Source organism: Rissa tridactyla, chromosome 16 (genome assembly GCF_028500815.1).
Source record: "Rissa tridactyla isolate bRisTri1 chromosome 16, bRisTri1.patW.cur.20221130, whole genome shotgun sequence".
In the NCBI taxonomy this organism is placed as follows: Eukaryota; Metazoa; Chordata; class Aves; order Charadriiformes; family Laridae; genus Rissa; species Rissa tridactyla.
In genome coordinates this window covers 7059409-7074297 of record NC_071481.1, presented here as the reverse complement: position 1 = coordinate 7074297, position 14889 = coordinate 7059409, and the positions used below count along the sequence as shown (strand labels likewise).

Sequence of the window (14889 nt, the reverse complement as noted above, 5' to 3'; positions counted from 1 at the left end):
CCCATGGCATTGGCAGACTGCAGCTTTGTTCTCTTTGAGAGCCAGACACTACCATTATTAAATTAGTACTTTATTTCTTGAAAGCGATTTCATTGGTCTCTAAACACTGCTTTGCTGGACAGTGATAGATTCAGAGGAATTATCTAATATTAAAATTGGTGCACTGAATGCAGTGCTTTGTTTAGACAGAGTTAAGTACCACCAATTTGGAGTGCTCTGGGTAGGAAGTCCGCTCTTGCTCACTCATCGCCCCGGAGCTGTTACCCTCCGGCACAAAGTAAAGGATGAGATTGAGATTATTAATGTTGAGTGTTGAATGTCTGATTATTATCAACTCTTCTACGCTAGGAGCATCCCTCTTGGTTTCAGTCATCAGCAGCCTTCAGGTACGAACTGAAGCATGACGTAGGGTCACACAGGGTCTCAGGGAGTCCATGGGAGAGATCTGGAAATTAAAAGCAAAGTTAATGTCTTGGTGTTATGGTTTGAGGAACCCATAACAATTTATTGTTGTTTAGACAACTGTTCTATCTCCTGATGACCTCTGCCCAGCTGGGAAGGGGAATTGGGAAAAACAGGGAGACCTAAGGGTTGAAATATAAACAGATTTAATAGAATAAGACTAGATAATTAATATTAATAACACTAAAGAACGAATATTGATCCCAATACCAATATAAAATACACAAGGATTATACTTGGCCCATTCCCTCAGCAGAAGCCCTGCACTCCCAGCAGGGATGGCCCATGTGGGACACTGTGAGTGCTGCGGCTTCAGGAGGAAGGGAAGGGCTCAGGGATCTGGCACCGGGGCCAGGAGTTCTCAAGATCCCAGCCATCAAGGCAGAGAGAGAGAGAACTCCTAAGCAAGCTTTCTAATTTCTATTGAATGTGACGTTCATGGTATGAAATAACCCTGTTGGCAGCTTGGGTCAAGTGCCTGGGTCTCGCTCCTCCTTGTCCCCGCACCTGGTGAGCTCAAAACCACTGAGACCTTGAATCCCACATAGCCTAGCGGGCTATAAAGATTTTCACAGATTCAGACACTGGAGTCTTCTAAAAGTGCAGTTTTCCCAAGTGTTGGAAGAGAAATGAGTCCCGTGTCGCTCAAACCAGGACGCTTGGTGGGACCGTCTTTTTCTTGGCGTTCACAGGACAACTTCGTGCATTCAGGAACGCCCTGCTGTTGGGTACTTTTGTGAATATTCAGCTCTCCTGAAAAATAAACGCCTGAACAGAATCCCTCACTCTCTAATTTCTCTCTACCTTTTTATTTGAGGGGTAAAATACAGACAGCTTCTCGGTAAGAATCCTGTGGAAGGAAGGAAGGTAGTAAAAGAAGGGTCATTATCCCAGAAAGCTGGGCTAGCTCAGCATTACCGGTAGAAGACATGGAGTACCGAGTCAGTAGCCTCAAATGCTCCGGCTGTCTGTGCTGCCGTGTACCACCCCTCCTTCCAACAGAAACAGGTGAAACAGCCTCAATTCAGGAGGGCAAGGAGTTCAGGAAGACTCTGATCTCCTGAACTCGCTGATGGGGGGGGACGAGGTGAGAAGAGCTTGTTCTTTGCTGAGAAATCGTAGGAGGTTTGTTGGAAGCAAACTTTGTAGAAGCGTCGGGGCGTTCCTGACGCGTTCCTGCTGAGGTGGACCTTTGGGTCACCCCACGTTTCAGGAGCCTGAAGATCTTTACGTGGGACGCGCAGTTGAAGTGCAGGAATGTCTGGAAGTGGGCTTCATGTTAAAAAATCGGAGAATTTTCTCTTGCATTTCCCACGTCTCTTTATTAGTAAGGTAATGCTGTTAAAAAGAAAAGAGGTGGGGAAAGAGAAGACATACCTGCCATTTTCACAATGCTTTAGAAGTTTCAAACTTAATCTGTCATTTCCCATGTCCAAAATGGAAATATCTTAAAATTTACAGACTCTTAATCACTAGAACAGTGTGAAACTGGCTTGTGGGTGCTGGGAAGCTGGAGCAGATGCCACAAGGGGCAACTACGCTCAAAACTCAAATATTTCAGTTTAAAACCAGGCGAGATGTCTGTCTGCTCTGTCTTCTCGCAGCGGCTGGCAGTGAGGTTTGTGTGCCTTTCCACCGTGTTTTAGTCAAGCGGGGGCTCCCTGCCCAGCTTTTATCGCTCGTTTTGGGTTAAAAATGGCTCTTTGATGACATTTTTTGCTGCGTGCCGAAGGACCTGCCCTGATTTTTACTCGGTTTTGTTGTTGGCGTCACGAGCGATGTTGGCTGGCCTGCATGCAGGTTGTACTTAATCGAATTGCATATTGCCCGTTAATGCTACTTGGGCTAATTACGGTTTCATTAATCATTTGCAGTTTGTGTACTCATCCTGTGTTCCTGCTTTTAGTGTGTTTGCATAAGAAAATGTGTCTCTATGGAATGATGCTTATGGAATCATTTATGACAGGAAATGGATATAAAGGAGCATCAGAGTGAGATCCTCCCTTGTCATAGGGCTTTGAGCACAATAATACCCGAAACACACGATCTGATGCAGGTGACGGTGCCCTGAGCTCCTCTCTGGTTCGGGACATTGTCACTCTGGACAAGAGGAACTTAAAAAAATATGCCACCGGTTGTCGTTTTGTCACTGTGCCGCCTTCTCCAGCTCCCTTCTGGGGTTCAGACTTTCCCCCGTGCTCAGGGGAACAGGAGGCGAAGGTTCGGCGTGTCCCACCTGCGACATTTAATGAATTGTGGCAGTTTCAGCCCCGTTCTCCTGCTGCCACCTCGCGGGTGCGCGGCGCCACCAGCGAGAGGCGCGGCGGGCGCGGGGGCAGAGCGGCGCCGCTCGGGCCGCTCTGGCGCCGCTCTCGATGGTAGCGCGGTCACGTGAGAGGTGCCGGTGGGCGCCCGGCGGGGATGTCCCGCAAACAGGCGGCCAAGGCCCGGCCGCCCGCCGGAGCCAGGAAGGGGCGGCGGAGCCGGCAGCCCACCGCAGGAACGGCTCCCGGCCCTGCATCCGGCGGCGGGGGCCTCGCCGGGCAGCTGCGGGCACTCGGCCTCAAGCTGCGGGAGGTGCCCGGGGATGGGTGAGCACCGCGCCGGGTGTCCCCAGCACCCCCGGGGACGGTGCTTCCACGGGGGCCTCCTTCTCCAGGGACTGAGGGCTTTCTCTTCCCCGGGTGTGGTGGGGAGCCGGTGTCCGTGGGGGTGAAGGCTTTCCCCTCGGGGTTGAGCAGGGCCAGTGCTCTGCAGGGATGAGGGCTTCCCCCCTGTACCCCACAGGGATCAGGGGGCTCCGCTGCGTAGTGTGTGGGGCCTGTGTCCCCTGGAGCTGAGGGCCCTGCTAGTCAGGGAAACAGGGCTCCACTGGCCTGCTGAGTGGTAGGAAGGCCCATAAGTATTGGGAGAAACGGGAATTAGACATGTCTGCTGAGAAACTGCTTGGTAGGTCATTGGGTTGTCCTTTGCTGCATTATGTCATTTGTCTCAGTGTCAGTTTAAGACAGTTTGGCCCAGTGCTATTAGCACCCTTGACTTACTCTGTTGGAGTGGGTGACCCATTCACTCAAAACCTCATGTTCCTACAAGCATTTCTTATTTCAGCAGCCGTTCAAAGCACAAGGAATAGGTACTACTTCACATTCATATCCTTGTTGAATTTACTGGGTAGAAAGAGTGCAGCTCTTTTCCTTTCCCATTAACACCCTATTCTTTCTGCTGCTATGCTAGTCGTTGGTTTAATGGTATATCTGTTAGCTGCCTTTCAGACACACTAACTTGCAGTTTCTCTTTTGGTAGCAATTGTTTGTTTCGGGCCCTGGGTGACCAGCTTGAGGGGCACTCGAGGAACCACCTCAGACATCGCCAGGAAACGGTGGATTACATGATAAAGCAGCGAGAGGATTTTGAGCCTTTTGTGGAGGATGATGTGCCCTTTGAGAAACACGGTATGGTCTCCACAGGACACTAATGGAAGGGTTATTGTGTAATGTGATTACATCTCATTTGAGCACCTTCATACTAATCAGTTCCTCCTCCCAAAACTGTGGGCTCCTCTGTAATTTTCAGAAACAGTGAGTTTACATTTCTCTCTGTTATGTTTCTGTAGAAAGATGAGCTATTAAACTTGTATCAAATTTTTCTTCGAAATTGTTTAGGAGAAACTCGTAAAGAGAGGCAAAAAAAGGCAACAAGCAAAAAATTGGTGTTTCCAAAAGGAACTTGCAAAAGTTGCATAGCTCACCTTGAAAACTGGTGGGTGTTGAGTGGGTTTCTTTTTCTCCTTGGCACTGGGTATTTCGCTGTAAACGGGGGGAAGATCCAAAGCAGAGACCAATATGGCCTTTGTTCTAACAGCTTTGAGGATGTGCCAAGTACCATGCAGGTGATGCATGAAAATGGTTTAGTTATTTAGTACATGGCACTCTTCCTTCCAAGCTAACACAGAGCTGACAGCCTTGCATAATCTAAGGGGTTACTGTGTTTTTTGGAGGTTTCTGTGGTCATTTAAGACACGTTAACTTGCTGCCAAATTCTTGCCTCAACAGTCACTATTTCACAGTTGTGATTTCCTTTCCAGAATATCTTGGGCTTGTGTTGAAATTTTGTTACTCACTATCCCTCCAGTGCTTTTGGAAGTGTCAGAAACTAGGTGTCCAACTCCTCTGAATGTTTTTTCCTTTAGTTACCAATTTGGCAAAGCCTGGTACCTTTGCTGGCAACGATGCTATTGTGGCCTTTGCAAGGAACAATCAAATGAATGTGGTTATTCATCAGCTTAATGCTCCGCTATGGCAGGTGAGAAACAAAAGTTCTATATTTTGGCCTGATTTTTAGCTGATGAATGCAAGTAGTGTTGAAACTTCCTAATCTATTAAAAGAGAGCAGTCAGTATCTGTAGTTAGCTGGGCATGGCATAGAGCTGTGCTTGCTTTTTCAGCCTTGAAGGAAGACACTCCAGATTTCAGCTAGGAGGAGAGGGAAAGAAAGAAAACAATGAATGCATGAAAAGATAAGTATATGGAGACAGAAAAGCATGCTTCAATTTGTTTTATGCTACTAGTTTCATTGATACATTCCTCTCTCCTGAAGATTAGACTACATATGAGGTGACTTTTCTGATAGGAATTTAAGCCAGGATATAAGGAAGCCTGTACGATTAAGGTTTGAGAATATGGTAGAGCAGGGCAGTCCCTGCAGCGTGCTGGAATGAAGCTCCGTCAATTTTGTGCGGGATTTGGAATGAGAAGGTTACTAACAGTTGGAGTAATGAGGTCCTGGACTGGGCAGAAGAGGGAAGAAGCTGTAAAACCTTAAGGCGATGTTAAATCACCTTCTGGAAAGGACTGAATATGGTTTCCTCTGACAGCGGGGCACTGGAACAAGTAATCCGTCAGGTCTCTCCTGCTCTCTTCTTTGTTGCTTTTCTGTGGCAAGTCCGCACTGGAATGGGTCCACGCTCAATCTCTGCCTGTTCGTTGAGCAAGTGAGAACCTGTATCCAAGCCAGGATTCTTTCTGGCCCCAATTTACAGACAGAACCAATGAAGTATATACATTAAACAGGGCAATAAAGATAAAAAGACCAGATGAAAGCTGTCAGTGGTGTCTTAAATACATTTGAAACAGTGTCAGGTGGATTTCTGAACACAAGCAAGTTTAAACTCTTATTTATATGGCAGCCGTGGGCTGTAAGACAGCTAACCTACATATTTTAAAAAAAAAGTTTACCTGACAATTACACAAATGAGTGGGAATACTCAACTGCTTGACCTGCGAGAGCACACAGAGGTAACGACCCTGCAGGAGAGTTCATGGGGGTGCTGTTCATGTTCTCTTACTGTTTTGAACCGGATGCTGACCGCAGTGTGCGTAACTCTTATCGATATTTTGTATATCCTCTCGAAAACCTTAAACTCTTTTTCCCTATTCATTGACCTTTCCAGGGCCGTAAATACAGAGTTTGTGATGAGGTTCTGTTTTGCCTGAGTGTAGTCTTGTTAGTTAAAGGCTGTCTTAGGCCCTCGAGAATGGCTTAAGTAAAGAGAGCTGTTAATAGTTTAACATAAGGAGTCTCTGACCCGCACAGAGGATACATCAGGGCGTCAAATAATGCGGGAGTCGCAACATGGTGACAATGTTAGCAAGTTGCTAGACTTGACTAACCCAGGACACCCTTTTTTTTAATTTTCTATACATCTACAGACTTTTTCACTCCCTCTCTCTGCTTTGGAGCCCCAGCAAAATTTTAGATTAGATGCCAGAGAGAACATTTCCAGAGAGGCAGATCAGCAAGATGCTTAAAGCAGATGGTGGGAATATCTCCTTTGGTCCCATCTCTAAAGCAGATGGTGAGTTTTCCTTTAATTTTAAGAGACTCATTTGTATATACTGCAGCTAAGCTGGAAAAATGTGAGCAGAAGTGAGTCGGGGCCTCCAGCTGTTTCTCAAGCTCTAGCCTAATCAAAAGCTCTTTGGAAGTAGGCATCTCTGCAGGGGTTTTTTAGGGCTTTACCATTTTTGATAGTGACTGTAAATGTAGAGCTTCAAGTTAGCTTGAATGTGTAAGCTATTTTATTGGCATTTTGAATACCCACTTACCTTTTTTCAGCGGTTTTGCCATTTTTTTATCTGCAGCTATCTTTTAACTTACAGTTCCAATGTATTGTGGAAAGAGCACGCAAAAAGAGGCTTCCCTACTGAGAGCCAAATTGTCTAATTTTCAGAATAATCTTTCAAGAGCTTTGGGATTTGTTAAATACCTATTTAGGCTTTGGCAGTGGAGAAATGTTGAAAATAAATCTTACTGGGTTCCAACATGTTGAATAACTTAATAGGATAAAAGGCAGGAGTTAAGTATAACCAAGTGTTGAGTTGGAACTTAAGGGTGAACAAGTGCAAAGTAGATGAATGGAGAATATCTGTTGTGAAATTTGAAGTCATCAGTGCAACACAAACTGCAAATGTGGTTGAAAGGTGACTTGGTTCTGTAAGTTGGGATAACCTGATTCAAAGACGTAAAAGGATTGGGAAATTCTGGAGCCCTAAAGCAAGCATTTCTTGTCGTTTGCTTACTGACGTCTTCTCCAGGAAAGCTGTCAGATCTTTGAACTCTGACATGACAGGTAAGCAAAGGAGATCTGCAAATGCAGTGTAATTTTCTGCATTCCTTGCAAGAGTTGGAATGCTGTGTAGCTTTTAGCTAATGGTTTGAGACACTGATGATCAGGGTAGGAATTATTCTTGCATCAGTACAGATAATACTCAGAGTGGGAGCTTTCTACGGAAACTGCTCTACTTGGTGCTGACCAAGCAAAGGAACGTTTAGTTGTTAACAGTGCTCCTGAATGGAGTTAATACATTTTCATGGTTTGGCTTTATTTCTATTAGTCTTTCTTTTAAAAACAAAACATATCCACTTTGAATGCTAACTGTTAAAACAGCATCTTGTCCCAACTGCAGAACAGAATTTACTCTTGTGACTGTTTTCCACTGTGGTCATAACTTTAACAGATTCTTTTTTTCCCTCATGTTTGGGGGGAAGAAGGCATTGCATGCTGAATGGGAGCTGCCACTGAAATTGTGTCTCAGAAGATGATCAGAAAACTATTAGCTCCTGTGGAAAATTTAGAAAATAGTTTTGAGCTTTCCACTGAAATATTTTTCATACTGTGTTTTGTTTATTACGATGTAACCGATCCAGTATTGTGTATCTGGGTTTCAAACATGATCCTTGAGGCGGGAGCTCTGTTGTTACTGTAGGCACATCTGGACTATTAGGTCAGCTCTTCCTGTTTAAAGATGCTTCAGTAGCTACGTACTTTGCTTCCGATCACAGTGTTTATCGTTGCTTCAAAAAAATAATACTTTGAAAAACACGATGCTGAATTTGATTCCAAATCCTCATTTGCAATTTATTTGTTTCGCTTAGATTCGGGGCACGGACAAAAACAATGTGAGGGAACTTCATATTGCGTATCGTTATGGAGAGCACTACGACAGTGTTAGGAGAATCAATGACGATTCTGAAGCTCCAGCGTATCTTCAGATGGAGGTTGGTTATGAGAGAATGACCTGAGTCAGCTGTGGGTGATAAATAACAGATGAATGTTACCAGTTGATTTCCTTTCTCATTTGCATTGAGATTGAGAAAAGAGTTTGGTCCCTGTGGCATGCTAGGGATAGAAAAGCCCCTAAGGTCATTGTAACTAGCACTGCCTGCTTTCTGGAAGTGTTTTGAGTTATGGGGCTGAAAATCAATCCTGAGTCTTGATTCTGTGATACGGGCTGTAGATGTCTTGAAGCAACCCCATCTAAATTACATAGTCATGTGCCTTGAATGCAAAAACAAAGGGAAGGGAGGAAAAAGATGGAAATGCAACAGCTGGATACAACAGTACTCTTCATATCTCACTCTTCTGTGTTAAGGAGTAAGCTGTGCTGTCCTTGAAGTTCTCTGCACACAACTGTATAACGTGTGGCATTGTAAAAAAAATCAATAATTTGCTTCAAAAGCCAGCGGTTGTTTATTGATATGTGTGATATTGTAGTGAGAGTTTGCTCAGTAGTGTACAAGTCATGGGAAACTGCATCAATGATGATGAAAGTGACACAATTTCCAGGATGCTTTGACACGGGATATTTTCTGAGAAAAGTGTGCCGTAATAAGTAAATTTATTATCATGACAGATTTTTTTTTTTTTTTTTTTTTTACTGCATATGATGAAATTGCTGCATGTGCTTGTGTGATGTTCTGGGGTTTGCTTTTCTTGCAGATGCTTTGCAAAAATGATTCAAATGCGGAGAAAGTGAAGCCACAGAAGGGTGACTCTGAAGATGAGATTGAAGTTGAAATGGAAGATGCTGTACGAAAAGTGTGCAATGCAACTGGATGCTCAGTAAGTGTTGAGTAGCCTTTTTATGCTTAATGTTCAAACCTTTTTGATACATGAAAGTAGCTGTGGGAAAAATTCTAAGTAGTATTCATCTTGGACAATTTCAGTACACAGCCACAAATCAGGATGCTTTTTTATCCGAGACCCAACCCTTAAATGCAGATGAAACACATACTTCCCGTGGGTACCTAATAATTTTTGAAGGTTTGTCTTGCGGTCTCTCAGAAAACTTACTTTGAAACAAATTCTGTAAAATTTTAAATCCTTTAAGGGTGTCTGTAGTTAGACATCCCAAATGATTCGATACTCTGTGAATCTTGGCTGCTGTTGCTGGATAGCCTGTGTGGTTCTTGCAGACTGCTGCTTGCGCTGTGCAGATGCATGGAACAGAAAAGAGCCAAGAGTTAAACAGCATGTTCCTTTTTCCTTATATCTTCAGAATGTTAAGATTTTCTCCCTCACCTTTGTCAGAAATGGAATACAGGCTAATGGAAAGGTCATAAAAGCAGAGAGCAGCCCTCTCTCAGTGGTGCAGATGGTTGTTAAATGAATGTATGTCAGTGATTTGAACTCTCTTCACGATTCTTTCTCCTCTTGTGGACAGGACATTGATTTAGTAAGCCGGATTCTGGAAGTGGAAGACTACAATATAGAATCTGCAATATTTGCAGTTTTTCAAGTGAATGAAGTGGGAAGAATCAGTAAGTAAGAGTTTATCACCTGGTGCTTCAGAATAATGCTGTCTGATGTTAATGTTCACTGTAAACAGCAGTTCGATGGGGACAGTAGCAGTTGAAGCTTGCTGTTGGCTGTGCTGCCGCCTCAGCCTTTCTGTGCTCAGGAAGGTTGTTAGTGAGCGCGGATTCAATCCAGCTTCCAAAAAAACCCGCCGTTCCAGAAATTCTGGAAGAAAGAATTGGCTGACACTGAGACAGCTTCTGGGTAGAGTATGCCTGAGGAAAACCTGTGTTGTTGGTAGGTACTGAGGAGCAGTGCGATCCCCAGAGCAAAGATCAGAAACCATGTAGCAGAACTCCACAGGAAGAAAACGGAACTGGTTCAAGAACCTTTGGAAATCAGAGCTTGCATCAAGATGAAATAGAAAACAACAAAGGACAGGCTGAAGAGAATCGAGCTAGCAGAAACACAAAGGTATTTGAAGGGTGGTTTGGCAGAGACTTACACGTTCTTTAATGATTAGGGGAATGCTTAATCAGCAGCTATCTTCTCTTTTGAATTAAGAAGAGCTTCCGCTTACTGGATTTTGTTGCTGCTACAGCTGTGACTTCTCCGATACAAACATTTGTTAGTGACATGTGGCACTCTTCCCAAAATGACACAAAATAAAGTCCTGATAAGTCGTTTGGAATGAACATTCTCTGGCATCTGCTTTGATATCTGCTTGTCTCTTTTCCAGTGTTATTATTTTTCCTCAACTGAGCAGAAAATGTATGTTTTCAACTTTGTGCTTTCGTCCTTCCCTTTCAGGTGTCTAAAAAACAAAAGAAGGAACAGCAGCGGCTAGAGAAGAAGAAGCGGCAGGAAGAAAGGCACCGACAAAAGGTCTTGGCCAACAAAAGTAACTGTGCAGATAGCAGTGGGAGAGAGACGGACTCAAACAACCATGTCACCTTGGTGAAGGCCATGGCAGCTCTAAACATATGACTGAATGTGTTCTAAGTGCTCTGGTGAGAAAAGCAAATAAAACTGATGAAGACCAAATTACCTTAAGTGAATTTCCAAGCACCCATTGTTGTCTTAAAATCTGTTTCTGCGGAGATCTCTAAGCACACATGAACTTCCTGTTTCTTCGGTTCTGGGGCGAACAATTATTCGGTAATTCTGCATCAACCTGTGTGCGAGAAGAGCTGTTTGAACTTAACAAAAAGTAGAGACTTGTTTGTATAATTTTGGAGTTAGATGAAGGTGAGAATCTTTTCTTCACACAGCAGTGTCAGATTTGCTTTGAGATCTCTTGATGTGCTTAGATTATTTTATTTTTTTTGTGGCAACTTGTTACTTGGCTGTGCTTGGAGGAACTTTATTTTACCTTGCTGTCAGGGAAAGCTTAACAGTTCTCAACTCAGGAATGTTTTTTTCTATTTAAATTTAAATAAAGTAAGGGAACAGAATCCCAGAACCCTTTCCAAAGGAAAGTGTATCAAACACGACATTCCTCTTTCCCATGCACAAATGCAGTGATCAGTTTTAATCCAACTGGAACTGCTTGTGTTGCACTGGGATGTCTCAGAAGCGATTAATACATGAAGGGAGAATAGGATCACTGCGTTCGTACTTTCTTTATGCGTAAGTTTGAGATTAGCTCATGTGCTAACTGTTGAGACCTTCATAATAATACCAGTGGACTCAAGAGACCACAGAGCCGAATCATCCGATCTGGTGAAGCCTAATGAGGTAGTAAAATGTGACGCTAGCAGGCGTGAGACTTCTCTTGAGTGTTGTTACGTGGACATCTGGAATCTCATCTCCTTTGCCAAACTCTGGAGGTTTTGGGCTACTCCAGAGCTTTAATCCAAGCCAGGAACTTGATGGTTGTTCGTCTCCAAACGAAATTAGTATAGCCAAGGGATCAGGAGTCCTGGGAACAAGCTTCCAAGTAGCAGTGATCGTTAGGAACCCTGCCTACTTCACTCTTCATAAATCGAGCTTTTTCCAGGGTAGGATTTTTTCATCTTAAATTCCTCTTCAGTAAGGTCACCGAGTACCGTAGAACATACAGCTTGAATCCTGTGATGCTTTCCACTATAGGACTGTGAATTTGGACTGAGGTGTAAGGACTGTGAGACTTGGCCCTCAATTTATGGCTTGCAGTATTTCAGCTTCACTCAGGTTTTTGGACCCGAGTCTGAAAACACTAAGCTTGAAGAAAGCACATGTGCGCTTACACACACAATAGATAACAGGAGACACCTCATCAGCCAGGGCAGAGACAAAAATGTATTTGTTGGAAAGAAAGGAACATCGCTTTTGAAAAAATTCTATGCATTCTTTAAAGCTTCCAATTCAGCACAAAAGTATAAATGCTTTTTTTGACTGAACTGCCAAGATCTGAGCTAGTATTTCTTCATATGCTCTGCTACCATTTGTCAAGAGCATTTGGAGAATAAAAAGAAAGGAGCTCTGCTTTAAGTACTGCTGATGTAGGAGAGCAGGCTTTAAAGCTGGTGAACAAGTTCTTTTGGTTCCTGTAATGAGCCTGGTGGAAATAAAAAGTAATACAAAGCAGCTCTTGCTCTTTATGGTGGGACATAGTGTCTGGCAGGTGAAGCAGCGTATTAAGTGCTGCTCTGAGTGCCAGCAGCAGGTGTGAGTAACCGCTGTAGAGGGAAGTCTGAGTGGTATTTCCTAGGTAGGAAGAGCGTGGATGAGCCTTGAATTCACAGCACTATCGTTAAAGTGAAAAATGACTTTGATAAAATCCATTTTATGCCAGCCTTAGCCTGTTGTTAGCAATGTTGCTTCCTGGAATTATTTTTCCCCAAAACACTCACTTTTACATTAGCGGAAAGAATGGCAAATCAGAGCTTAACTGGGAGAAAGCGCAAGTCACCTCATGGGTGGGATGAGTTGAAGGCAGCGGGCATCGCAACGTGGTTCAGGTAAATGTGTCACCTCTGTCTCGCCCAGCTGTATGTTGATTTGAAGGCTGGGTGGGTCCTGCAAGTTTGAAAAGGTAGTAGGAATTTGCAGTTGTACGCTGCGAATCAGATGTTTGATGTTAATGAATTGCTCTTTTGTCTTCCTGAGCCAGAGGTGACTGTTGCTTCGAGCCTGGGGAGCTGTGAAGGGAGTTGTCCTGTATCCAGCTGAGCTGCTCCTGTAGGTGTAAAGGGCCCTGCAAAGCCGAACCTCATCTGTGGCCAGGATAAATGGACAGGCCTGCAACTCAGCTCATCTTGTGCAGCAGAGAGAGATTGACCCTCAGCTCATGGCCTCTGATATGTGGCTGAAAATGTTTGCATTTCCCACTGTAACACAATTAAAACAAACTCTTAACGTGCTGGGCTCCTAAGTATTGTTATACCAGTCAAATTGTCGTTATTTTTGCCAGGATAGCTTTGTTACCTACAAAAGCATTTTGTATCCAAAGATGTTAAAACTTTCATTTTATCTGTTGTAGATTTTTCTTTTAGCTATTGACATTTCCACCTGCCTTTACCATGTGTGTTTTTCCTAGGGAAACTCTCGGGGAACTCACTTTTATGCGGAGAATTTGCCTTGTAAACAGGTGGTGGATTTTCCAGACGGGAGGAAGGGAGGCGAGAAACAAGAGACGAGAAAGACCATGATTCATAACTGATGTTTACTCTTTGGTGGAGCTAACTGTGCTTCATAACATGCGGTCATAGGAACACAAGCGCTGCACGTTCCCTTGGTGTTTGAGGAGGATTGCTGTTTGTTACTAGCTGGAGGGTCACAAGTGGCAGAGGGCTAGGACTGCTGCTGGACCGTCAGCCTCTCCAAGGTGAGGGCATGGCAAGACAAGTAGAAAGCTGCTTTCCCTGCGTCCTACCTACCACCATCGTCTTCCCCGGCCTTATTTTTTCCAAATCCTGCCCCTGCAGGGTTTTGTCCCTAAGCATGGCTTGGCCCTTACAACAGGGATTTTCTGCTTGTGCTACGCTGTTTCTGGTGTACCCTGTTCCTCCTTGTGTGTTTAACAACAGCTTCGCCTCATCTGCAGTGCCTGAAGGACAGAAGTCACATCATCTGTGGTATCCACATCTGCGGTGCTTGTGGATTCCTTCTCTTTTGGAGTCTGTTGAAACTACAGGAGAGTTTTCTTTCCCTTTCCCCCTCTGGACTCTCAGCAGGGCACCAGCTTCTGGTACCAAACCAAACCTCTGGTTTTGCATTCTGAGTGCAATAAAGGTGGCAAAGATGTGCCAGCTGAGCTGTGCGAGTGGAGTTGTGTGTACAGGGTGCGCTGTGGGTTAAAAGGCAAAACTTTCAGCTCAATTTAACGAGCCTGTACCACCCGGACCTTTCCTGGGGACTGGGGGGTGTTTGTTCACCTGCTGGCTTTCATGGGCTTTGGGAACCTTGCTGAAAGTGGGGGAAATTGGATCGTTCTTCATGTTCGTATTCCAGCGTTGTATAAAACGGAGGTGCTTTATGCTCGTGTTGAGCTGTGCCGAGCGTTTGCAGGCACAAACCTTAGAGGGCAGCATCGGCTTCATCAACACCTGTCCCGAATCTCGCCTTTCATCCCAAAGCCCTTGAGTGGCACCAGAAAGTGAGTAAAAGGAGAAATTTGGGATTTATAAAGATAGCACACTTACTGTAGGAAGCGTGGGGGAAGGGGAAGAGTAGGGATGTTGCTTGTGATGAAATGCTTAATGGAGTCAGGCAGGAGCCCCCAATGCTGAAGGGAAACTCAAAAGAAAATACCTTTAAAGCACCTTGATTTTTGGACCCCCCCCACTCTGCAGGTGTGTGGAACATCTCTTCGGGTGTCATTAAAAGCAGAGGTGCAGCTGGGCCTGGCTCGTTAGGGCTAATTGCAGATCCTGTGCAGCTGTGGGGATGAGGGTGAGGGACGAGGTGGCTGTGGCTGAGGAGACCTGCCCGGCCAGGACCTGCTGGAGACGGGGTGCAAGAAAGAGCCACCCCAAACCCCTGAGACCACCACTACCATGCTCCCCCATGGCTTTAGTGAGTATTAATTGCTTAAATAGTCTTTAGGAGCGGGATGGGGCTGTGTTGTGGCCAAGCTCCCTGAGGGGAGCCGGGTTTGGGGCCTGGTTTGGGGTTGGGGCGCAGCAGCCGCTCACTGTTTCTGTTGATTTTCTTTTTTTTTCTCCAAAGCTCCTAAGATTTACCAGTTGGCTGCTAAAGTGTCACTGCTGGTAAACGAATCTTAAGAAAAAGATGCCAAACCGCGTGCATGCATAGATATTTACCTCAGAAAATCAGCTGTGATGCTTCATGCTGTTTCCTACCCCTTCCACCATTAATTCCCAAAACATGACACTGGATGTTCTTTACGAATTGCCTTTGAAAATGCG

The 14889-nt window shown here is 44.6% G+C and overlaps 1 protein-coding gene across 3 annotated transcripts; it reads left to right on the top strand.

Moving 5' to 3' along the window:
• The first annotated feature begins 2850 nt into the window (after positions 1–2850).
• Positions 2851–13775, top strand: OTUD3 (OTU deubiquitinase 3). 3 transcript variants are annotated; one of them, XM_054222384.1, is made up of 10 exons: positions 2851–3053; positions 3766–3914; positions 4652–4764; positions 7897–8019; positions 8741–8863; positions 9465–9561; positions 9840–10012; positions 10349–10786; positions 12633–13346; positions 13566–13775. In XM_054222384.1, the coding sequence occupies exons 1-8, from the start codon at positions 2884–2886 to the stop codon at positions 10523–10525; spliced, it is 1125 nt and encodes a 374-aa protein (XP_054078359.1). In that variant the 5' UTR covers positions 2851–2883; the 3' UTR covers positions 10526–10786; positions 12633–13346; positions 13566–13775. The 3 variants fall into 3 exon arrangements, with proteins under 3 accessions (XP_054078359.1, XP_054078358.1, XP_054078357.1); XM_054222383.1 differs by having other exon boundaries at positions 13059–13775; XM_054222382.1 differs by having other exon boundaries at positions 12633–13775.
• The last annotated feature ends 1114 nt before the right edge of the window (positions 13776–14889 follow it).

What these genes read in the sequence shown, in the direction of transcription:
- OTUD3 (XM_054222383.1), top strand. Translation starts at nt 2,884, where the DNA reads ATGTCCCGCAAACAGGCGGCCAAGGCCCGGCCGCCCGCCGGAGCCAGG. An exon ending in CGGGAGGTGCCCGGGGATGG is followed by an intron (nt 3,054 to 3,765) that starts GTGAGCACCGCG and finishes CTCTTTTGGTAG; the next exon opens with CAATTGTTTGTTTCGGGCCC. An exon ending in CAGCGTATCTTCAGATGGAG is followed by an intron (nt 8,020 to 8,740) that starts GTTGGTTATGAG and finishes CTTTTCTTGCAG; the next exon opens with ATGCTTTGCAAAAATGATTC.